At 44.9% G+C, this 25,520-nt stretch overlaps 2 protein-coding genes across 2 annotated transcripts; one reads left to right on the forward strand and one right to left on the reverse strand.

Annotated features, from left to right (window-relative positions):
- Positions 1 to 4,676: 4,676 nt before the first annotated feature.
- Positions 4,677 to 9,360, reverse strand: CCR75_005600 (uncharacterized protein; the record flags this gene model as incomplete). Its single annotated transcript, XM_067963679.1, has 10 exons — positions 4,677 to 5,151; positions 5,214 to 5,288; positions 5,361 to 5,436; positions 5,502 to 5,860; positions 7,837 to 8,307; positions 8,370 to 8,444; positions 8,517 to 8,592; positions 8,658 to 9,016; positions 9,088 to 9,158; positions 9,223 to 9,360. The coding sequence occupies 10 exons, from the start codon at positions 9,358 to 9,360 to the stop codon at positions 4,677 to 4,679; spliced, it is 2,175 nt and encodes a 724-aa protein (XP_067820197.1).
- A 786-nt stretch (positions 9,361 to 10,146) lies between these two features.
- On the forward strand, positions 10,147 to 11,447 carry CCR75_005599 (uncharacterized protein). Its single transcript, XM_067963678.1, has 2 exons — positions 10,147 to 10,703; positions 10,776 to 11,447. Exons 1-2 carry the CDS (start codon positions 10,361 to 10,363, stop codon positions 11,282 to 11,284), a joined length of 852 nt encoding a protein of 283 aa, XP_067820366.1. The 5' UTR covers positions 10,147 to 10,360; the 3' UTR covers positions 11,285 to 11,447.
- Positions 11,448 to 25,520: the final 14,073 nt, after the last annotated feature.

A 25,520-nucleotide genomic window follows, 5' to 3' on the forward strand; every position in this document is an offset into this window, starting at 1 on the left:
CCTGTCGCTATGGGCCATGCCGTAGTCCGTTCATAAACGTGGGCACCCTAATGTGCTCCGGATCCGGACCTACGGTAATGGACGCCGACAGCGAGCACATCTCTTGCACATAATCTTGCAGAGATCGCTTCGCCAGTCGTGCTACAAAGAAGCGCGTCTGAAGCAACACTTCGTTGTTCGGCGGCTGGTACATGGCGCGAGTCTTTTCCTTAAGATCGCGCATGTAGGGAACGCCTTTCTGTCCGCCATAAGCGCCGAGTAAGCCCACTCTGAGGCCTTACCGCGCAGATGCGACATGACGTACGACACCATCCGGCTGTCGTCCTCGATGAGCTGGGCGACACCGCATTGCTCCACGGCTAAAAGCCAGTGGACAATCGTGTGCACCGCAGTTCCATCGAACTTGGGCGGGTCCATCCGAATGGGCCTCGGCTGATGCGGCCGGGCAGAGAGCATCTCATCAGTCCTGTTGCGAGCCTCGCTCCGAGCCTACTCATGCCTCAGCTCATCCTGAGTCTGAGCGACGGACTTCGCCGCCGCATGGCCCTGTGCCTCGGACGCGGCCCTCCGCTGTCCGATCACGAATGCCTAGAACTGCTCCAACTGAGCAACATTTTGCCCAGGAGGACTTCCCAGGAGCCTAGCCAGGGGTTGTTCACCAAGTCTCTGCGCCATAAGCCCTGCCTCTTCCCGATGACGTTCGGAGCCATGGTGCTAAATGCCTCATTTTGCTTAGTCTGTCTACAAAAACGACGATCCCTGTTCGACCCTTGTGGTCAGGCGGCATGCCAAACATAAAGTCCAGACTGGCCGACTTCCAAAATCCGTTGGAATCAACAGCGGCTACAATGGCGCAGTGCTGGACGGTGCAGGCCTTACGCGCTGACAGTGTTCGCAGGAGCGAAGATAGTTGACTACCCGTCGATATAGGTGTGGTCACCAAAATTCATCTGACACTCGTAAGAATGTCTTTCCACGGCCTAGATGCTCACTCGGTGGTGCATCATGGAGCTCGTGGAGTATCTTTAGCTTTAGATGTGTTTCATGAGGCGCATAGATTCTTAAAGGACCACATGGTGATAGCTGATGTCATAATAGGCCATCGCTAAACCGACTTAGCTTAGCTTTCAGGTGCGACGGAAGAGAGATAGTAGTTCCTTGTCATGCACATGATAATTCATTTCCGCGGCTTTCATAGGCCGATACTAATAATAAATGACACGGTCAACGCCGTCGTCATCCGTCTGCATGAGCGCGCTGTCGATTGCGAAATCGTTTGCATTGCAGACGACGCTAAAGGGCTTATCCGTTTCTAGCAATGCCAACAGCGCTGCCTCAAGAAGAGATAGCTTCACTGATGTGATACCAAACCCATTCTGCATCCGTTTTAAGGAAGCCAGCTAAGGGTTTAGTACGCTCTGCATAACTCTTGCTATATTTATGCAACTAATTAACGAGCCCTTAAATTGGAGCAAATCCTTCACTAGTTGTGGAAATGGTCATTCCTTTACCGCTTTTACCTTGTCTGGGTCTGCTCGTACGCCATGTTTACCTACGATGTAGCACAGGTATATCGGGGACTCCTATGACGCACTTTTGTAAGTTGACGTAAAATTTAGCGTCACCAAGAGTCTTCAACACAGCGTCCAACTGACGCTTGTGGGACTCTATTTCGCTCAGCCCGACTTCAGCCCTACTATGCACGTATACATCCTCAAAGTAATGGGACGCGTAGACTCGGTGCTGACGCATTACGTGAGTCATCGGTTAAATGTCGCCGGCACGTTTCTCAACCCCTTGTGGCATCACAAGCTACTTCCAAAGCCCACGCACCATTTTCAGAAGAAAAATTGGTGGACTGTTGCTCGTCGTACACAATGGACGAGAGTGTCTTATAAACAGTCAAATAAAGTAACGATTTGCTGCTCAAGGCTGGGATGCCTTAAATTATACCCCTTCTTATTAAATTATGTGGAAACACATTTTTCAATTCCTCTGTCGTTACTACACCGTGATGTGTTTTCAAAAGAAGTGCCGAGCCGTCTACCCGCCGATAGGGGGATCGGGTACGAAATTGATTTGGAATCTGGCACCAAGTATTGTGTAGCCAGGCAATTGCTGTTGCCGATGTTACAAGTCGATTATGCCGATGAGCTCTTCGACAAGGAAGCCAAGGCGGGACATGTACGTGAGAGCAAATCGCCTCACTGCAGCCCGACTTTCGCAAGTCCACAGGCGGTACATCGGACTCTATCATGAGTACCTGATAGCAGCTTAAAATCCAACGCGAAAAAGATAGTTGACTTTTCCATGAAGTTCAACTCGACAACTTTTCGCGAAATTGGCGTTTGGGCCGGTATGGCCGTGTTCAGCTTATTGTACTACATCGTGGATTTTTCCTTTCTTAATTTTGGCAAGGAACATATCCCACGACAACTCCGGGAGATTTACTTTCTCCTCGTCAGATTTCAAGACGTGCTGGAGCACCTCGACTGAGGCTGCCTCCACTATTTCGTCTTCGATGGCAGTATATAAATCTTCTTTGTTAAAACGCTTCAACTCGAGATAGATGGGACATTGGCTAGTACTTTAGTTTGATCCAGATAAACAGATTTGTGGCTCCGACCAAAATAGTTTTCAAATCTGTCCACGCCACGTGTTATTAGCGAGTCATGTAAACGAGGAGACCATACCATTCGTTCAGGTTGAGGAACAAAAAGACGCGACGCTAAAAAATATTTTCGAAAGGGACACTTAGGTCCAGTTTGATTTGTGAAGTCTCCACAATCTTACAGTGGCGCAATTCCAGATACTGTCCCGATAGTTCTTATATGCACTTTAAATACTTGTGGCTCGTCAGGTTTTATGCTACATCTACTTTCATCTCCTTAGCTTTTAAGTCTTACTTATTCTCGTGCTTCTATCCGGGCACAAAATGAGCTTTGTTCCTCCCCACTCCCTGGTTGGACTGAGGCACTTCCCTGCCCCACCCGGTGACGAAGGACATTAGAGGATACTCGCTTTGGTGGCGTATATTTGCAATCACGCGTAGTCTTGTCCCTAGTTTTCTCATTTGACGCTCCTATAACGGACATTTCGTTGATCGTGATCCCTTTGGGAAATTTGTAACACAAACTGCTATGAATGTGACCAGGGGGACCATGAGCAACAAAGCCGTGCGTTTCTCCATGTTTTGTCACCATCGTTTCGTTCGGTGTTACGGCTCCAACATTCATACGATACGGAAACTTAATCTCGACCAATACTATCGTCCATGGGTCACACCGCCTAGCTCCATAGTCTTGGCCCTTGAATCATAATAAGCCGGCAAGTGCTATCACGTGAGGGTAAAATATCTCACGGGATAGGAGAACCTATCGGTGCGTGTGCTCTTACGGCGTTTCTAACAAGGCTGCTTTTTCTAAAGTGGCAGGCTGCACTTAAAAGAGATGGGACAACTCGGCCTACCCGAGGCTTTACATGAAAATTGTCACATTAATAATTTTGGCTAGTGAGTCATGAGTTATCTTGCCTAATACGCGCACACCTGATCTTATCCTTTCGTCAATAGATTACGCTTTCCTTTGGTGTCACAAATAAATGTGAAAGAGGTTGTTAGACTGCAATAGGTGGCATGCTATCTACTACGGAGATGCAGCCGGAAAGCACTTTTATGTGATGTCACATGGCAAGATTCACTCGGCCTTCTAAATGGAAGATCACGCTTTATACTGCTTAGCCTCCTGCGTGTTTTTAGAGTTGAGTCCGTATCTTCCTCGGAGGTCGTGAGCGGACTACTAAACGCTAGTATGTATGAATATCCCACACATCATAAGTACGAAAAAAGCGTAGAATATAATAATTTTACAAGCTTAACTTGATTTTACTGTGGCTTGGTACGTTGATATGTATAATTAAACAGTTGTAAGTGTAATAAAGAATGTTTTGTTTTGTTATCTTTCCCTATGTTATCTAGGCCCTGACGGCTAAAGCAGTAACGGAGTACACTTCGCTCCTTTAACTTTAACGCACACTACCAATAAAATACCTGTTCTCTATTTATACAGGCACGAACATTAAAGTATGGTTATCAATGGATTTTACGCGTGGCAGCAACCTGGACGAGATATGGTGCTGAAATCTTGAAGAGTAATGTTTTTTAAATTAAACATACATAAAGTTCAGTGCCCCTTTTGCTCTCAATGGGATTCGTGCCTACCTAAGACTTGCGTTGCGATCTGTTAGGGTTCTAAGCCTTACTTAAATTTATATAAATACTAGCATTAGTTATGCCTACATGAACGAAAATAACCGACATCGTGTAGCGGAGTGTTCTGTTACATAAATTTTATCTCTAGCGGGCTCTGAAGATATTTCTATAGGAATAACTGTTAATTTTTTTTGCAATGTAGTGGAATAACTCATACCATGAAAAGAAATTATATTGTAATAATCTGTAACTTTCATTTAATGATAAAAATAAAATGTGTGGGGGCATGCTGATCAAAGCTTCAGCGTTACTGTTTGTAAGTTTATTTACTTTATAAATTAGTCAGCGTCGCCGAATATTAAGCAAACTCAAATCGAACAATTGATAAAAAAGGTGGTATTGCCTTCTCGTTTTATAGGGAAAGTAATAAAAACGAGAATTTCCCGGCGAGAATCATCTCATTTTATTACTTCTGCGTCGATTTCGACACATTCTGAACAATCATAATGGATTGAGCATCAGAGCCCGCAATGAGGGTGTCAGACTCTGCATGAACCGCCAGCGCATTGCATGGCTGTGACCCCAAAGCTAATCGCTGCACCTGAATACCCCGTTCTTCAGTAAAGCCGGAGACATTTGAACGGTCAATAGCTGTAGATTGATCGTAATAATCGTACGCAACGGGGTCGAGAGAATTGCGACGGGAAGTAAAGTCCCAGCAATGCACCACTGCATCGTCTCCACCCGAATACAAAAACCGAGGCGATGCAGAATGAATCGTTAATGCACGGACCGTCCTTTGATGATGCGTCTCACTTCGAAATGGAACATTTAATTTTCGACGATCCCAGCAGCTCACGCAGCCGTCATTAGATCCAGTGATGAGTAATTCAGGACGCGTAGGGTGCGTTTCAAGCGTGGTTAGACTTCGATTCGAGCTACTATATAAAATTCACAGTTTATAAATGGTATGTGGAAACGAATAAACTGCCAAAACACATACTCGGTACAAGTTGCAATAGGGAAATGGCTGTTGACCGATACGTCCCAAATGCGAAGTTGGCCTCCAGGCGTTGAGCTATCGTCGCAGTCGAAAGCTTAAGTCGTTACAATACTAGAAGCAAAAGTCTGCACGATGAAAAAAACGTACCCAACAGAAGCAACAACTGAATCCCGGCCTAGAAATTTTACAGCATTGATTGGCAATTTACTCGTGTTTTTATTTTCTGCACACATCGATTTATGAGACCATCTGTTAAATACATTTTTTTTTCCTTTCGCAATCTCATACCAAGGATCTCGACGGCAGCAACTTCATCAAGCTTAAACCATGCCAATGCTCCGTCGGTGCTGGCAGAGACTAAACTTGTCCGGTTTTCGCTGACTTCCACACACGTCGCAGCATTGCCAGCAAATACCTGCTCCCATTGAGGAATTGCATAGGCATCCAATAGTTTCGTTGAATCTTCATCGCTCATTGCCGCATCGTCCGATGATATCCGGAAAGCAAATAGACCACCGGTAGAAGATGCGCTAAGCAACAGCTTTTCGCCCTTCACCGCTACAAATTGCAACGCGTTAACATCGCCGTCATGCTGTGTTTTAATCAACGTGTTTAATTCACACGGACGCGGGTCCATCTCTCCAAGCCTAGAAATTGGATATAATTCATCGATTATATGTTGGTAGGAGGTAGGAAACAGTAACAGCTACTGACATACTCAAATTCTTTGCGTAACTCGTTTTCATCGCCCGTGGTACGAACAGGAAGGTGCAGTGTCACGNTAAATACTTGTGGCTCGTCAGGTTTTATGCTACATCTACTTTCATCTCCTTAGCTTTTAAGTCTTACTTATTCTCGTGCTTCTATCCGGGCACAAAATGAGCTTTGTTCCTCCCCACTCCCTGGTTGGACTGAGGCACTTCCCTGCCCCACCCGGTGACGAAGGACATTAGAGGATACTCGCTTTGGTGGCGTATATTTGCAATCACGCGTAGTCTTGTCCCTAGTTTTCTCATTTGACGCTCCTATAACGGACATTTCGTTGATCGTGATCCCTTTGGGAAATTTGTAACACAAACTGCTATGAATGTGACCAGGGGGACCATGAGCAACAAAGCCGTGCGTTTCTCCATGTTTTGTCACCATCGTTTCGTTCGGTGTTACGGCTCCAACATTCATACGATACGGAAACTTAATCTCGACCAATACTATCGTCCATGGGTCACACCGCCTAGCTCCATAGTCTTGGCCCTTGAATCATAATAAGCCGGCAAGTGCTATCACGTGAGGGTAAAATATCTCACGGGATAGGAGAACCTATCGGTGCGTGTGCTCTTACGGCGTTTCTAACAAGGCTGCTTTTTCTAAAGTGGCAGGCTGCACTTAAAAGAGATGGGACAACTCGGCCTACCCGAGGCTTTACATGAAAATTGTCACATTAATAATTTTGGCTAGTGAGTCATGAGTTATCTTGCCTAATACGCGCACACCTGATCTTATCCTTTCGTCAATAGATTACGCTTTCCTTTGGTGTCACAAATAAATGTGAAAGAGGTTGTTAGACTGCAATAGGTGGCATGCTATCTACTACGGAGATGCAGCCGGAAAGCACTTTTATGTGATGTCACATGGCAAGATTCACTCGGCCTTCTAAATGGAAGATCACGCTTTATACTGCTTAGCCTCCTGCGTGTTTTTAGAGTTGAGTCCGTATCTTCCTCGGAGGTCGTGAGCGGACTACTAAACGCTAGTATGTATGAATATCCCACACATCATAAGTACGAAAAAAGCGTAGAATATAATAATTTTACAAGCTTAACTTGATTTTACTGTGGCTTGGTACGTTGATATGTATAATTAAACAGTTGTAAGTGTAATAAAGAATGTTTTGTTTTGTTATCTTTCCCTATGTTATCTAGGCCCTGACGGCTAAAGCAGTAACGGAGTACACTTCGCTCCTTTAACTTTAACGCACACTACCAATAAAATACCTGTTCTCTATTTATACAGGCACGAACATTAAAGTATGGTTATCAATGGATTTTACGCGTGGCAGCAACCTGGACGAGATATGGTGCTGAAATCTTGAAGAGTAATGTTTTTTAAATTAAACATACATAAAGTTCAGTGCCCCTTTTGCTCTCAATGGGATTCGTGCCTACCTAAGACTTGCGTTGCGATCTGTTAGGGTTCTAAGCCTTACTTAAATTTATATAAATACTAGCATTAGTTATGCCTACATGAACGAAAATAACCGACATCGTGTAGCGGAGTGTTCTGTTACATAAATTTTATCTCTAGCGGGCTCTGAAGATATTTCTATAGGAATAACTGTTAATTTTTTTTGCAATGTAGTGGAATAACTCATACCATGAAAAGAAATTATATTGTAATAATCTGTAACTTTCATTTAATGATAAAAATAAAATGTGTGGGGGCATGCTGATCAAAGCTTCAGCGTTACTGTTTGTAAGTTTATTTACTTTATAAATTAGTCAGCGTCGCCGAATATTAAGCAAACTCAAATCGAACAATTGATAAAAAAGGTGGTATTGCCTTCTCGTTTTATAGGGAAAGTAATAAAAACGAGAATTTCCCGGCGAGAATCATCTCATTTTATTACTTCTGCGTCGATTTCGACACATTCTGAACAATCATAATGGATTGAGCATCAGAGCCCGCAATGAGGGTGTCAGACTCTGCATGAACCGCCAGCGCATTGCATGGCTGTGACCCCAAAGCTAATCGCTGCACCTGAATACCCCGTTCTTCAGTAAAGCCGGAGACATTTGAACGGTCAATAGCTGTAGATTGATCGTAATAATCGTACGCAACGGGGTCGAGAGAATTGCGACGGGAAGTAAAGTCCCAGCAATGCACCACTGCATCGTCTCCACCCGAATACAAAAACCGAGGCGATGCAGAATGAATCGTTAATGCACGGACCGTCCTTTGATGATGCGTCTCACTTCGAAATGGAACATTTAATTTTCGACGATCCCAGCAGCTCACGCAGCCGTCATTAGATCCAGTGATGAGTAATTCAGGACGCGTAGGGTGCGTTTCAAGCGTGGTTAGACTTCGATTCGAGCTACTATATAAAATTCACAGTTTATAAATGGTATGTGGAAACGAATAAACTGCCAAAACACATACTCGGTACAAGTTGCAATAGGGAAATGGCTGTTGACCGATACGTCCCAAATGCGAAGTTGGCCTCCAGGCGTTGAGCTATCGTCGCAGTCGAAAGCTTAAGTCGTTACAATACTAGAAGCAAAAGTCTGCACGATGAAAAAAACGTACCCAACAGAAGCAACAACTGAATCCCGGCCTAGAAATTTTACAGCATTGATTGGCAATTTACTCGTGTTTTTATTTTCTGCACACATCGATTTATGAGACCATCTGTTAAATACATTTTTTTTTCCTTTCGCAATCTCATACCAAGGATCTCGACGGCAGCAACTTCATCAAGCTTAAACCATGCCAATGCTCCGTCGGTGCTGGCAGAGACTAAACTTGTCCGGTTTTCGCTGACTTCCACACACGTCGCAGCATTGCCAGCAAATACCTGCTCCCATTGAGGAATTGCATAGGCATCCAATAGTTTCGTTGAATCTTCATCGCTCATTGCCGCATCGTCCGATGATATCCGGAAAGCAAATAGACCACCGGTAGAAGATGCGCTAAGCAACAGCTTTTCGCCCTTCACCGCTACAAATTGCAACGCGTTAACATCGCCGTCATGCTGTGTTTTAATCAACGTGTTTAATTCACACGGACGCGGGTCCATCTCTCCAAGCCTAGAAATTGGATATAATTCATCGATTATATGTTGGTAGGAGGTAGGAAACAGTAACAGCTACTGACATACTCAAATTCTTTGCGTAACTCGTTTTCATCGCCCGTGGTACGAACAGGAAGGTGCAGTGTCACGTAATTGGTCTACATTAGGCATGACGGTCCTTAAATTTAAAGCTGATGCTGGTGCCGTTTTGCTACTCGTTACCTCGTTGTCCCATCCACCAGAAGCTATCAATGGAAGAGCTTCATCCTGCATCGTCTCAGACGCATAGCGTACGTCTTTGACAAAGCACAGCGATTTAACCTTCTCGGACACATAGTGTCTTGACACGAGAGAGCTCATGATTCTCTTGACAAATGTAATTGATTGGTTTAAATTGTGTGGTGTTACGCTCGTTGTTTAATACAGTTTCATACGTAAAAGCACTTGAAAATCGCAATGATTTTATAATTGACTAGAGCTTTAGATAACATATTGCACTGAATGCATAGGCTCATAAAAAGGTAGCAACCGTTTCAATTCGGATGGTATGCTAAGCTAAATTGTGGCCATCGTATGATAATTGCCAGCTTTCGGGAAGTATTTGAGATTACTCAAACAATAAAAAGGCCCAGCTATCAACATACACTTAATGTACAGTCATCGCTCTTCAATCTCGTAAAATAGACATTCTAGAGACAGATTCACGAGCGACAGAGCTTGTTGTTGTCACAGCGATGTTGCGATGGCAACGCATCGGGTGAGCTTGCACATTAAGTGCTCGGCGATAATCGATTGGAAGAAATAAGCACGAATTTTCTCCGAATCAATTTATTTGATATCAGATCACAGCATTCGCAAGTATCTTAAAGATGCTTGCAAAAGAGCCGACGACCTCTATGTGAGTGGTGCTCATCGTCATCGCAAACGTATCACCACAATCGGGACGCTGTGCCTCTAAATCGGGTGAATATTTATGCATACCCTTTCAACGATGTGACAACATTGACCTCAGCCCGTTATCAAGCTTCCAATTAGCGACAGAGGCGAAAAAAAAGGTGCAAGTGGACTTCCAATCCATAGAATACTACAATGAAAAAAAACGAGCAAATAAGTGCTGAGCCTTCATATTCGCTTCATTCTTTAGGAGATACAGTTGTCGAGTTGTCAAGCATCAAACCATTAATGGAAAAAGCTTCAGAGGCTACTGATTTTGTGCATCTTCATGGTCACTAAGGATTAGACCATGGCTAGTCTCTGCTCGTTTGTCGCCCAATGAAAACACATGGAGATACTGAATGCCTGCCGAGTGAAGAGCTCCTTTCGGCACGGTCAGTCTAAAACTCTTCGCTAGTCTAAGGGAATGAAGGTTGTCGTCATTTTCTTGCTTGTGGTCTTTACCCTTCAGGACTCAAAAAGATTCCAAGGAGCCATTGCATGCTCCACCTCGTCAGAATGCGCATGGGGACATTCATGCGTCGCAGGTGAATCCCATAATGCGGTACAGGCCTGTGTACCGCACACGGTTTGTGGAGGACCGTCAATGGGTAATTGTCCTTCGGATAAAGATGAAAAGCTCGCGTGCCTCTGGAGACCCTATACTGACTGCAGTGATGGGTGTGCTATTCTTAATGGACACAAGGGCATTTACAAGTGCGTGTCGATAGCTCGATGCGACGCCTACTACGGAGGATCGGCGTGCAGTGGTACGTTTGAATATTTTATTAGTAGAATCTTGGATAAATCAGAAACTCACGAACATTCCGTGGGTCATGTAGCCAGTTGCAATTTAGACGGAAAACGATGCAACGGCCAAGGCTCATGCAACATGATGTTTGCAAATGCTATCGGACACCCAATGTTTGGCTGCGCGTGTGACAATGGCTACAGCGGAGAAAAGTGTGAGATTGTCCCGGGCATGAATACGACTTCTACGGACAGCAAAAAATCGAAGCCGGACTTGACAATTGATCGATCTTCAAATGACCGCGAAGCGCATGGTTCTGATGATGGAACCATAAACGATGTATCTGCAAAGGACGACGTATTGACTGACAGCAACGCCTTGGACAAATCACCATTGTTGAGGCCGTCACCTTCGCGAGACGTAGACGTTGATAGCGTTTCTTCTGGTACACCGCCACCCGCACCTCCTGCAAGTGAGGACAAACCGAAAGGTCTTCGGCCAGGTGGTTTGATTTTAATTATTGTGTTGTCATCATTCTTTTTAGTCGGTGGAATTGCTATGCTCAAAAATCGGTGCACTGCACCAGGACATCGGCTTTAGAGGCTTTTGAGACCTTCCGCATGGGTGAAACAGGCTGCTGATGATAAAATATTTAATAGGAAGATTTAAATTGCGCGATTTCGAGTTGTTCCATTTTATTTCGGGAATACAGCTAAAATTGATATTTTCCCACAACTACTTTTTTAAATATTTTTATTCTAAATTTAATAAGCCTCCTACTTGAATTATTTCTAGCACAACTCTTTTTACAAAATAAATGAGTATTTAAATTCCCAAACTAACGATTGTTGTTCCCAAAGCGTCTGTAGAGATAGTAATTTTATAAGAGAAATTTCATTAGGCAGCCGCTATGGACAGATATTAATACTTCGGCCACAGATAAAAACTACTACGGCCACAGACATGACCACAATTTTGCCAACTCCACTACTTAGTAATGTTAAAAATGTCATAAATAGAAAAATGGCCAATGAATATCAATGGTTCTATCGGATCTTACCTCCCGCCCGGTTCCCATAATATATATAAATGAGGACATATAATTCTAATTATGAGCGACACAATTATATCTACTCAAACATCTAACAACTACATAAACAAGCACAACATTACATCTAGAGTAATCTGATCTGACCATAACTACATTGAAACAAACACGCTTAGAAATAGCAGATTTGGATCCACCCATTCTTATCGCAAATTAGTACATATTAATTTCGGCGTTGTGTTTATAACAAGAGAAATTTCATTATATGCCCTTATTTGAAAAATAGAATCTTATCCACCCCTATTTTTTCAAAGCTCACAATATGCTTCTCTTTCTCATATGGAATATTGACCAGCCACAACATCGCATTCAAAACATTCAAACGTCCACTGAACAGGAAAAATGACAAAATAAATCTAATAATTCTTTAAACTACATATATTTTATATGTTTCTAGATTGCAACGATGTCATTCATCGCGGCTCGTGAAGACTTCGGTGACGATGTCTCGCGGGATGTTTCATTTTTGAGCGACTACTGTGATGATACAGACTGTTCTAAGTTGTCTTCATTAGTGACAGCAAGTGCTTCCTCTTCGAATTCTTCAAGTCTCTCTTGTTCATTTATTCTTGCAATACCTGCGCCGCAATTTCATTGTATAGGTCGCATTTTCAATCCTCGGAGAGCTCAAGTTTGTTGCGACCTGGTTGATTATAGGCACTTGCGACGACCATTGAAAAAGAGCGCGTCATCAATCGAATCGTGTGACGAGGACAACGACGTTCACAATCCTCGCATCACGTCGGCGTCATATCGTGAAGAGCTTGGACACTGTCGTCCGTTAGTTCTTCGATCCAGAATCCTTGTAGGCAAAGCTCAGGTTGATGCGACAAAAGAGCAATAATAACGTAAGATTCCACTGAAGGCCATCAAAGACCGAAGTCACGTGATCACTCGCAGTGCCGTCACATTTGTACGCGCCAAAGAGCACCATGAGGTGAATTGATTTGGCCTTGACAGCAGCCTTTGATGGATCCATGCAGAAGGTTTCAATACTGGATAAAATGAGCCGTGCTCTGTCATTCCCGTACAGAAAATCGATAGTTGAAAACGTAAAGCGATAATGCCGCACGTCTTTTATCGAAAATTAGCCGAGTTTATATATGAGAAAGACGAGCATATTGTGAATTTGAAAATAGGGTGGCTTATGAATTTCGAGTCGGAAGAGGGGTATGCAGACGCTATGGTCACAGACATTTATACTACGGCCACAGACAAAGCTACTACAGTCATAGACAATTCATCTAACCAATCACAGCTCAAAACCTTTTGATACTACAAAAGCGCGCTAGAGCGCTTAATGGTCGGCGTGAAAATGTGCTTTGAAATATACTTTCCTGCGTCAGAAGCAGCATATGACGTGCGGTGATCACAACACAGATGCCGCACAGACGAGAAGAACCCTACTTTAAAAGAAACTATCATGAAGCGTGTTGAAGGCTACATTGCGTGCGCAGAACAGCTTTTAGGAATGCTGGAAAAGGAGCAGATGCCTAAAGCCGTGGTAGCAGCCGTAGAATTAAAGTGGAAGATTTTTCGGTATTTTCTTACAAGATGGTATCATTATACCTAATTGAATTCTGCTTTTCCCAGAGGAGAGAAGGATCATGACGACAAAACGACCGTGGAAACAGCCAGATTGCGCGGTATGCCTTGGGGAGTGCTGCGGATAGCTAGCCCAATTCGTGTTGAAATGTACATTTAATGTTGATGATCTAGTCCTAATTTCTATAGTAAATTCCGAAACATTAGTGACTAATGTGTGCAGTAACAATTACTTTTCATGTAGATCGGCCCGTATTGTGTACTGCGCCGCCTAAGGCAATGCGTACAGATCGAGCGCTTCATAGGATGCGTACGCATCCTAAGTTTTATGTCGGGCGTCTCCACCCGTGCCGGTTCTGCATTAAAACGCCGGGGTCTAAGGCATCCGCCAAAGCATGATGGCTCCGAGCCAAAGCCTGATGGTCCCAAGATAAAGTATGGCTCTCACGAGCCAGGCATTCCATTCCTTCCTTTAAGTATCAAACCTTTTAACGAGATCTCACTAGCTCGCATTGAAGGGACTGATGTGTGAGGCCATTCGAAAGTTGATCAACCGCAATTTGCGCGCAGAATTTCTGCTGCTCGTGAGAAGCACCGTCGAGCGTCGTCGCTAATTCGCGACAACGAGATCCTTTTGTGATCAAAGTTCTCCCTTATATAACGGAGGACGTGGTTTAAGTCACGGTGTTGACTCGGGGTCGGCGAATGAGCGAACCCGATTTTCCTCCCCTCCGCATCCATTGACGGATTCGAGTGGTGAAAAGCGTTTCCTTGTTGAACCTTTATTAAATCATCGCGGGGTGAAAGGAGTTCGAACGAGTTACATCGTTCAAAAGACTTTTTAAAGGATGCTGTCGACGATGGAAGTGGCAATTCAAATTAGTAGCAATCCTTCAACAGTGCCTCGGCAACAGCTTGGAATATGCCGTCGGCCAAAAGGTTAGATGCAATGCAGACGTAGCCTGCTACGATTGCGGCAACGCGACCATACTATGGCTCGCTGCATACCAGAGTCCCAGCTGGGAATAAGACGCCCAGCAAGGTCACTCTTTGACCGAAGGGTGACGGCAAGCTCCAGCGTGAAAGACGCATGAATTCTACATCGACCACTGAGGGTTTAAAATATGCAGGAGCGCAAAAGCGACGGGATGCCCTACTGACGCGGACTCTGAAGCTACCCTTATCGTTAGACAAATTGTACAGATGGGTAGCATAGTCCCTGAGGTTCTGAAATTTCGGACCTCAACCCTGCTGTTCTATAGCGCTCGAGTACTAGGCTATGACCAGGTGACGACCCTTCTCGTGATATTCGGGTGCATCAAAAAAATTTGTGAGAATCGTGGCTCTAAAATAGAGAACGGCGATGCTTGAGTCGCTTTGCCAGGATGACAAGCGAAAAGAGGCGACCGTCCGTTTAGCGCACGGGGCTTGTAAAGTCTGAGGGAGTTCAAGTTGAACTCGCCGTCAGCTTTAGTGCCTTCTCTTGTAAAGAGAAGCTCACAGTGCTAGGTATGGAGAGTCTATCCGGCCTCATCCTAGCCATGTCATGGACGAACCATGGAGAGACTGGCGTACGCGCACAGTTGCTAACTCCAAGCAGGACACCGGAAAGGATGTGCTCCTGCGAGAGGCTTATGCAACTGATGTCGTGCCTAACACAGTTAAAGGCGCGCTGAAGGTATATATCAAACGTCACCAGGTCCTACCCAGAGCGTAGGGCATGGTGTAGTTGAAAAGGCACCGATACGAAGTCAGGCGACACAAAGTCTCACCCAGCTCGGAGAGACTGGTGTATTGAAAAAGACGATGCAAATAGTCATGCGTCCAAAGGTCTTGCACAAAGCCGAAAGCTTTTGGCAGCAGCGAGCTGATCAGAAGTCAAGCGTCGCAAGAATTGGCACAGAGCCTAGAGCCTGGTGCGGATGAAAGTGATAAAGAGCAACGGCACCTACTTCCAGGTCAGAGGTTGTAGTGACTCGGAAAACGATTACCCGACAAATAAGGACGATCAAAAAGACGTCAAAACGAGCGGACTTTGAATCAGTATTGATCAAAGAGGATGGGCCTTCGAACGAGGTGTTCGAGGCCGTCGTAGACAAAATAACGAAGGCATATTCAGTCGAGGTGCTCCAGCACGTCTTCAAATCTGCAAAGGAGTGATACTCCCAGGGATGCCGTGGGATCCGCTCCTTGTCGAACTTAAGATAGGTAAGATCTACGAAGTAGTCGCACCAGTTCCAGAAGAGAATTTAGCTGACTGTTGCTCGTCGTCCATAATGAACTAGAGTGTCTTGGAAACAGACAAAAATAAACGATTTGCTGGTCAAGGCTGAGATACCTTGAAAGACGGTCCATTTTTATTAAATTGTGTGAAAACACCGGTTGCGTTCCCAGAAGAAGTGCCGAGCCACCTATCGGCCGATAGGGATATCGGGCACGTAATTGATCTGGACCTGGCATCAAATATTGTATTAACAGGCAATGGTCGTTTTCGAAGGAACAAGTCGATTATATATCGATGAGCTCTTCGACATGCGAGCCTAGGCGGGACATGTGGGTGAGAGCAAGTCGCCTCACTGCAGCCCGACCTTCTGTGTGTTGTAAGTTAACAATCTTTTTTGCGTTGGCTTTACAAGATCGCTAGTATCAAATACTCATGAGAGAGTCCGATGCAGCCGAAACGGCAGTAAGAATTCCAAGCGGTATGTTGTGAGAATGGCTTGTGATGCCCCACGTTTTAGAAAAATATCGGCGACGATGCGTCAGCGCCGTGCCTACATGCCTCATTACTTTGACAATGTATACGTACATATTAGGGCTCAGAACGGGCTTATCGTTAAAGAGTTCCATAAGCGTCATTTGGACGCTGTTTTGGAGACTCTGAGTGATTCCCAATTGTACGTTAACTCGCAAAAGTGCGTCATAGCCCCCCCCCCCCTAAAAAATGATGCAGAAAGGTTTGGTCAGAAGAACAAGTAGACGCGTCACACCAGTGAAGCAATCTCTTGTTGTGGCACCGGCGTTGGCATTGTCAGACACGGACAAGCCTTTTAGCGTGGTCTACGATGCAAGCAATTTTGCAATCGGCAGCGCGCCCATGCGGAAGGATGACAAGGCGTTGACCGTGTCATCTCTTATCAGTCTTGGCGTTTAAAAGCTGCAGAAACTAATATATCACGTGCATGACAAGGAGCTACTTTCAATAGAGTATGCTCTTGTTAAGTTCCAAGTGCACTGTTAGGCGCCGATACATTTGTGGTTTATGCGGACCACGTATCACTATGGACCGCAAAAAAACTCACCGCACCTCTCGCCTAGAATGGCAAGATGGCTTACATTCATTTCTTAATTTATTTTTGAAATTGAATATAAGCCAGGTAAGTCGAATGTCTTGGTTGATGCGTTATCGCGCAGACCAGACTTCGAGGTGATACGACGTGTCTCGTGCTAAGGCATAAGTTGAGACGTCAACGTTGGCAGCCATAAAGTCTTCAACGTGACGAGCTCGTTGGCCTACGAACTAACGGAGAACTATAGTCAGGACGACCATTGCCGCTTGCTGCTGGATCACTTCGGTGGACGAAAGGTCTCCCTTTTGTCGCACCTGAAGGCAAAGCTAAGTCGGTTGAGCTACAGCGATGGTATGTGTTGGTATCAGCTATCACCTTCTGATCCCTTGAGAATCTATGTCACTCATGACATAGTTGTCAACCTGAAATTGATTCTCAGCTTTATTAAATAGACATCTGGGCCGTGGAAATACATTCTTACAAGTGTCAGAGGAACTTTGTGACCACACCTATATCGATGGGTGGCCAACTATATTCGCCCATGCGATCAGTGTCAGCGTAAGAAGCCTGCACTGTCCAGCAGTGCGCCATTTAGGCCGCTGCCGATTTAAACGGATTGTTAAATGTTTTGTATGCCGCCTGACCAAAAGGGTCAGACGAAACTCATCGTCTACGTTGACGGACTGAACAAATTGTGCATTTACAAACAAGCTCTTTTTATCGACGCTTCTTCACAAAACAATGATGGAAGAAGGTTATGCTGTCGTGGAACCCATAAACAAGCTCAGAACGCTAGCGGAGCAACTCGACGATGCGAGGGCCCCGGTGACCGAGGGTGAATGTAGCACCACGATCTCAGACAAGGAGGGATCTCTCTTCTTCCTAGATCATGTGTATCGACTACGCGGTATGCTCGAGACCATAGCATTGGACCGGGATCCACATTTTACGTCGGGTTTTTGGCATCATGTGTTTGAGCTGCTGGGTAGCAAGCTTCAGATGTTACAGCAGATCATCCTCAGACCGATAGCCAAACAGAATGTACCAATCGGGTCGAGGTGTCGTAGAGTTCGCTGTTAATGAGAATGTCATGCAAGAACGGGTGAGACACCGTTTTATTTAAACGGACTACGCCGTCCTTGGTCGCCAGTCTCATTTTTGTACAGCCCGAGTGTTAGTGGGGGAGACCTCTCACTACGCTCGGTGCAATTGAGAAAGACGGACAGTTTAAAATCTTGCTCTCGTGACCGTGCCAATTTAGCAAGGGTCACGATCTCAGTGCGGAGTCACGGCATGAAATGTCAGAGCTTTGAACGATGACGACGTTTCGATATTAACAACTACATCCCACGACCGACCCCTCGGCAGTGTCATGGACGAGTTTGAGGCTAAAAGCGTAAGCAGGGCTCAACGCTTTGTGGATGAGCGATACCCAAAGTCCATGACGCGATGGCAAGCGAACAGGACAAGCAAAAACAATATGCGGACCACCATGGTCGCAGAAACAGCGAACATTTTAGAGTGGGAGAGAAGTACTTTTAAGTACTTCTACCCTACCTCAAAATGCAGTTATTCTACTAAAGGGTGGTACTACGAAATTACTGCCGCGTTTCATTAGGTTCGAGACCTACATTATAGGTTCACCCTCCCGCCGTATATGAAAACGCACCCCGTCTTTTACGTGGGTTGTCTGAAACCATATTTTGAATCACAAGAGCTCACATACCCCCATCTGTATAAGGAGACCAATGGTGACGCCGACCGAAATTAGAGCGCCAGTCATATCGAGGTGACGAGAAAGGTGAAAGAATTGCCCCCGACAAGCTCCTTCCACCGGGATATGGATTCGGAAAGCGAGGGAGACCGCTCGCATGACACGAATTCTCTCAAATTCAGCTTTTACAGAAACTCCAGCCGAAGATTTGGCCTTTTGTAATCCTGGTGAACCTTCGAGTGAGCTTCGTGGAAATCCAGAGTCAGTCGTGGAACTTGACTTTCGAGACGCCCGATTCATAGTCCAGCAGCGCTCAGCGCCTGCGACTGAACGTAGTAGGATAGGCGGCCGCTAGTAGGTGGACATAATCGTCACTCCTATCGTACGCTTCCTGCATTAGTGGATACTGCTGGGAACAAACGCTACCTTATTGAATTGTTGCTTGCCCACCGCTCTATGAATCCTAAGCTTTACATCCTCTTTCAATGGAGGGATACCGACAAGTTTTGACTCTAAGGAACCGGTCGACGCTTTGCGCGTCGACGTGCCGGGACTGGTGTCTACCTATGAAAGGAGCACCAGTTGGAAAAAAAAACGGACTGGCAATAGTTGCTTGATGAGGAGAAGCAGGGGGTACAGCACCGCCCATGATTTCCCTCACACGTAAGCGAGCGAAGTTAATTCGCTGCGACCGTTGTTTTGCCACATCGGAATGCGGCTGAGAAGGCGCAGGATTTCTGCTTCGTATTGGTTGGTTTGTTCATTCGAACGCAACACAACCGGGATCGAGCGAACATGGCGAACTGATTCCCTCTGGGCCTTTCAAGAATGGTAGACGCCATCGTAATTATGAGTGTCTATTGTGGCGCGCTCTAGAAGCGACGCACTTGTTCCATCCGACGCTTATGCCCAACATACACAATACCTCGTGAGTTGTATCGTGAGTCATTCCATATATGAAAAAACACAAGTTACTGTATTTATTAAAGGTCTTGCAGACGGTCCTGTCATCGGATGGAGGTGGCATAGGTGGTATGCCACGAGCGCATAGCCGCGTTTAATATGGCTTAATTTTGACACCGACTGAACTCAGTCACGTGCCGTCGGTGGAGCTTTTAGTTCAGGCCCTTCTACGTCAGACCCCCCCCCCCGTTGTCGATACTTATCTGAGCGACAGTTGTTGTAGTTCTGCCCAATTGAGAAGCAGCTGCATCTTTATGGTTCTACCTGACTGAGAAGCAGCTGCATCTTTGTTGGCAGTGCTCTAATGAAAATAGCTGCGCTAGCTAGCGCAGAGATAGTTTTTTTTGATGTTGGCAAATTCACCTTCGCAACGTTAGGCTTCTTCATGTTCGAAGCAATGGGTGAATTTTGGGTGGGCATTCTCACTCTGCAAGTGAGATTAATCAATAAGCTCAGTTTACAGCACGACAGCAGTAAGCGTTGCCGTTGTAATTGAGGCATTCGGCGATGGCGGCATTTTATCACTGCGCGTTCGCTTCGTGTTAGGTTAGTTGGGTGTCGTCGCAGACGACCCATCAATTTTGCCCCTTATACGTGGCACGTTAATCGTCGTGTGATGTCACCCTAATAGATACACACACTGGTCGCTTAAGGAGTGGTAGAGAGGTTTAAGGCGCGTCGTATGCAGCTCGCTGTCCCATGCTCCTCTCGTTGACGATGTTTACAAAATCTGAAATCGTCAACGGGAGGAACGAGGGACAGCAGGCCGCATACGGTTTTAAAGAGGGGTGGTGTAACGGGCTAGCTGCCTTATGTTACAAACCCGTTAAGTACACTTAACAAGGAAGTCAATATTTCATGTGAACTAATAAAATTTCCACTCAGGTGAGGTAAACATAAAGATCCACTCATTAGTATGCGATGCACATAGGTACATTCGCATTGAATGCGATGACGTCTAGCGTCATTTGCGAGCTGACGTATTCAGAACAATACGCTCGCCATGTAGAGAGGCGCATCTTTAAGTGGTGGCATCTACTGATTGTCCAAAAAGGTTTCATATTCAATTCTATAAAATTTATATCAGTCTTAAAACTACTTCCTAGATAACAAGTGCACACGAGAAGACGGGCAACCGCTTCCGTGACGACACTTGTTCTAAGGGTACTCCTTGGGTGATTTTATCGGCACCCGTGCGCGTAGGCTACGAAGCCGCAGATGTGGCAGCTACACGGCCCAGTGTAGCTGCTAGTGACGCAAAAATTTCGGTAGACGCTCATGCGTCTTGTAGGGAGTGCGCTTCTTAAGCTGCCTCGCACTACCAAGCACACATCTTCAACCACTATGAGTAAGCTATTTTACCGTCTTCGCTCACGTTGCAGTGAGGTAATTGGTGGGTATCTAAAGCGCTATGCGCAGTGAAAAGCTGGAATTGAAATGAAACTTACTAGTGCTCATTAACAGAGAGAGACATAATAGTACTCTCTGTCACTCTACATTAGTCACTATAGAAACTGTTGTTTGAGTGATATGATGTAAAGAGGTGTCCCTTACATAAATGTTTGTTTCTATAAGAATAATAATATTATAATTTCATACGAGGAAATAAATGAAGAAGAATAAAGTACTAATATTTTCAATTTGACCTAAAGCTCCAACATTACCAAATTTGGTAATATTGACGCAATTATACATTAGTTCTGTTGATTAGTTGATTAAGTTTAAATTAATTTCGCCAATAGTTACATGAACGATTAGGCGGTGCGCAAGAAGGCGCTTTGCAAAGTAAGTTATTAATATATTAAAGCCAGACGATAGAATAACGTAACAAAAGATCTTTATATATAAATACAGTTTTACGTTTCTCTATATTAAAGCCTGAGTAGTAGCCTTTAGTATTTAAGAATTTTAGCTTCTTAGAACCTTCCTCTGAAGGTCATGTACGTGTAATAATTGAGGCACTCATCTTCACTGTAATCAGTGAGGGTTGACTAGTACTTTTGTCAGTACTAGCAAAAAGTGTCCCCCTACAGCGATGGTGTGTTTCAAAGCGAAATGTAGATCTCTGACGCACCCAAATTTACTTGGAGAGCCATCACCTGGTCATAGCCTCGTACTTGAGCGCTATAGACCAGAAGGGTTGAGGTTCGATCTTTCCAGACCTTAGCGACTATGCTACCCATTAGGTTAACAACTCTGAACTTAGGGTGAAGCTTCAAAGTCCGCGTCAGTAGGGCATCCCGCCCCTACTGTGCTCCAGCATTTCCCGAACCCTCCGTGGTCGATGCAGAACTCATGCGTCTCGCACGCTGGATCTTTCCATCGTCTTTTGGGAAGGAAATTTTCTTGCTGGGCGTCTTCGCCCCAGCTGGGACCCTGGTATAGCAGCGAGCCATCATAGGTCCACGCTTGCCGCATTTGTAATAAAAGACGTCTGCATTTCCCAACTCCATGCGAGTGATATCCGTCCTCTCGACCAACGGCTAATACCAAGCTGTTGCCGAGGCACTGTTGTAGGACTGCTCCTCAAATAAGGCAATTTGGATTGCCTCTTCCATCGTCGACGGCACTTTCTTGAAAAGAGCCTGTCGCGATGGGCCATGCCGTAGTTTGTATATAAACGTGGGCACCTTAATGTGCTTTAGAGCGCATCTCCTTCACATACTCTAGCAGAGATCGCTTCGCATGTCGCGCCCCCCAAAAAAGCGCGCCTGAAGCAACACCTCGTTTTTCGGCGGCTGGTACATCGTGCGATCCTTTGTCTTTAATATTGCACATGAAGGGAACTGCTTTACGTCCGTCATAAGCGCCGAGTAAGCCCACTCTAAGGCCTTACCGCGCAAGTGCGACATTACGTACGACACCATCCGGCTATCGGCTTCGATGAGCTGAGCCACATCGCAAAAAAAAATGCTTCACGGCTAATAGTCAGTGGACAATCGTATGTACTGCAGTTTCATCGAATTTGGGGGGGGGCATCCAAATGGGCCTCGACTGATGCGGCAGGGCTTTCTTTGCGACCATGGTGAGTGCTATGTTATTTCCTAACTCTAGACTTGACAATTAAAAGTCAGCCATTTTCCTTCAATGTCCAACCCCCATATTGAATGTCTTTAAATACTTTACTTCAAGATTCTTTGTGTGCTCTTGTCCACTTAATTTTTTAACGGCCCATGTAACATAAATATTTGGCACAAAAGCCGGTCATACGTTACAAGCCAGTAAGAAAACTTGATAGACCTTTCAATTTGGCAACCCTGGTAAGCCACCATTTACTAGTGTCACTTTTCAAAAGTACGCTAAAAACTTAAAAAATATATAGTTTGAAATACAAGGTACCGATAACTGAGGCTTGGATTTTTATCGTATGCGCCTGACGGTGTGATTAGCACCTTGCTCAGAGAATTAACATTGAAGCTGTCGTTTAGCCGGAAGCTTGACGATCCGCAAGTCTGGTATATTCGGTTTTGCAAAGTATACTTAGAAAATTCATCTTACACTTGATATGTTCTAAAATGTTGATGGGATTTTCCAATATATTGTTATTAATTAATGTTGGTGTTTTGCTTCAATAGATAAAGTATGCTGAATTTTATACATTGATTATTTTTAAGTCTTTCAGGTTTGTTTACAGCTCATTGTTTTTGATAGATATTTTGTATGCAGCGATCTATCGACAGCTTTTATTAAGCTACTAGGAACCACATCGATAAGACGACAGCTATCAATCCGCAGTTGAATTGCCTTGCAAAACGAGTTATCTGAGTTGAAGAGGCTGCCAAAATTGTTCGCAAATAACTTGCAGAGCCAAACAGCCTTGGTATCTTTCGTAACCTTAAAAGTCCAAAAAAACAGATTTCTCAGCGTTTTATTGGAACTACATTTTTTTACAATTGGTGAGGGCAATTATTACACCACGAGAATTACAATACATCAAAACACACTGCTTGACAAGTTATGCACTATACTTTTGACTATGGACGCAGCAGCGTCAGTTACTTACGGATTTGCTGATGCTGTGCATGATACGTGTGCATATTGGTCGACACCGCTTCTAAACTTACAGATATAAGAAGGTAGCACGAAGCATTTTAGTAACCGTCTTTATGGAGGGTTATAATGAGGGCGTTGGCAGGACGGAATTGTAGCGAGCCCATCCCATTACTTTTGAAAAGGCAGTTGCCATAGCGCTAAGCGATAAATTTGACTATAGGTCCGCTCGGTTTCTGGCACGGTGCTGATAAATGTCGATACCAAGTAGGTGCGGGGCGCCCTACTGGAGAAGACCTAGCCTCCGTTAAACCTCTCGGATGTGAGAGTATGTAGGACCAAGCACTAATTAGCTTTGAGCGGAAGGGCACGGAGCGTGAGTACAAGCCTGGCTTGATAGTCGCTCAGGCGTCTGTAAAGGGCTTTGAAAAGCCGTGGTCAATTTCAGTTGACTCAAGAAGGTCTTGAAATTATGCTCGACGTTTTTACCTTGAAGGAAATCAGCGATACGCTGAGGTAATTAAAGCTTACAGAGGTGATATAATAACTATCCGCTTAGCGACCGGGAGTTCCTAAAAGTTCCGTTAAACTTAGGTGGACTTTGACAGTGTGGAACGCTATCTCGTCCTTGATGTGGATTCGAGATATGGTCTCATCCTTGGTATGGCCTGGCGTGAACGCCATGAGCCATGGATCGATTAGAGGTCTAATACCTTGGGCGGAACGCACAAATTTTTTAGAAAAAGCTTTGGAGAGTCATGAACCCACCTTTGCTACCGACAAAAGCGCTATTGGAGCCAATCACTGACCGAATCGGTCAGTGTGTTAGACATTGGAATGTCTGAGATAATAAAAATCCGATGTTGAAAGCGCTAATCATGTGCCCGGCTTAGGAAAAGGTGGTGGAACGGCACGCACTCCGTCGAGTACACTCGTTGCGATAAAAAAATCACTAAATGCTGAAGGCATTGTAGGCCTAGGGCCGAGTCATCAAACGTGTAATATCCCTGAGACACGTGGAGAGGTACTTCTAAGTCCACCGAGTGTGGTCGGCCGAGGTGGCACCATACTGAGTGTTAGCCGTGACACTATTGGCAAGTATCAAGGCATTTCGGGTCAAGCCCTTCTAATGCACGTGAAGTGACACGTAAATGACCCCTGGACAAGAAATTTGACTTACATAACTCCTCGTTGAATGTCGGATTGGACACACCAGCTCTGGTACAGAGTCAATAAAAGTTGGAAAACTTAGCAACGTGGATATCCCGACCTCTATGAGGCGTACTGTCTCGATTCCGAGACAGCGGAGACGCGAAGCGTCTACAACGCTACAAAATGATTCGAGCGAGCACTTGCATACGCTTGTGAATGGAGTGACCGATAACATCGAGGGTCCAGCCTCGTACTCAGCACGGAAGAAACCGTCATTGACGTCACACTGTTCCTTTGGTAACGGTTACCGTCGCGTAACGCAGTATTTGGTTCCTGGAACCCAAGTCAATTTCATGACGGACACCTCTATCTGGCGGTAAAACCGATGGTGGATAGAAACCCACCACATCTAAGAATTTCTAAGCAAACGAATAGATTAAACCTGTGGGATCATAATTTTTAATTGTTTTTTAATTATTAAATATTATTTTTCGCCCTATTGACCATTCACCCGTAGCCTTGTTGTTTTCCATCAGGTGCGTGGTGCAGCAACCAGATGACTCATATCTAAAACTCACACCAGAAAAAAACGACGTGACCGCGACCAATCGATGATCCACTCCGCGCACTAAGTGCATTTTTAGTGTCCTCCAGGATGGCTTAATCTAGGAGCGATGATGAGTTAAACTCAATATTCGGTTAAAAAAACACCATATCGGATAAGTCACCAGCCTCTAAGGCTCGGCCAAACTCATTAACTGACATCTCGTCTAGGTCCAAAAAAGGCATGTAAGAAGAGATTGCTTCAAGGCTAACTTCTTTGGCACGCGAGAGTAAATCTCCCCATTTGACGGACATTTTGTGTCAAAAAACCAAATGGTAAATGGCGCATTCACATGCTTATCGTAACGGGCTAAATTTGCCCTAATGTTACACAGTCCCCGTTAAGTACACTTGGTGTACATAAAAGGATGGTCAAATATTTAAATAAAGTAATTAGACCCACCACTCGGGTGTGGTTCACATTTGTGACCAACCCTTGTGTATGTGATGCACATAGGTGCATTCACATTA

This window comes from Bremia lactucae, linkage group LG1 (genome assembly GCF_004359215.1).
Source record: "Bremia lactucae strain SF5 linkage group LG1, whole genome shotgun sequence".
Classification (NCBI taxonomy): Eukaryota; Oomycota; class Peronosporomycetes; order Peronosporales; family Peronosporaceae; genus Bremia; species Bremia lactucae.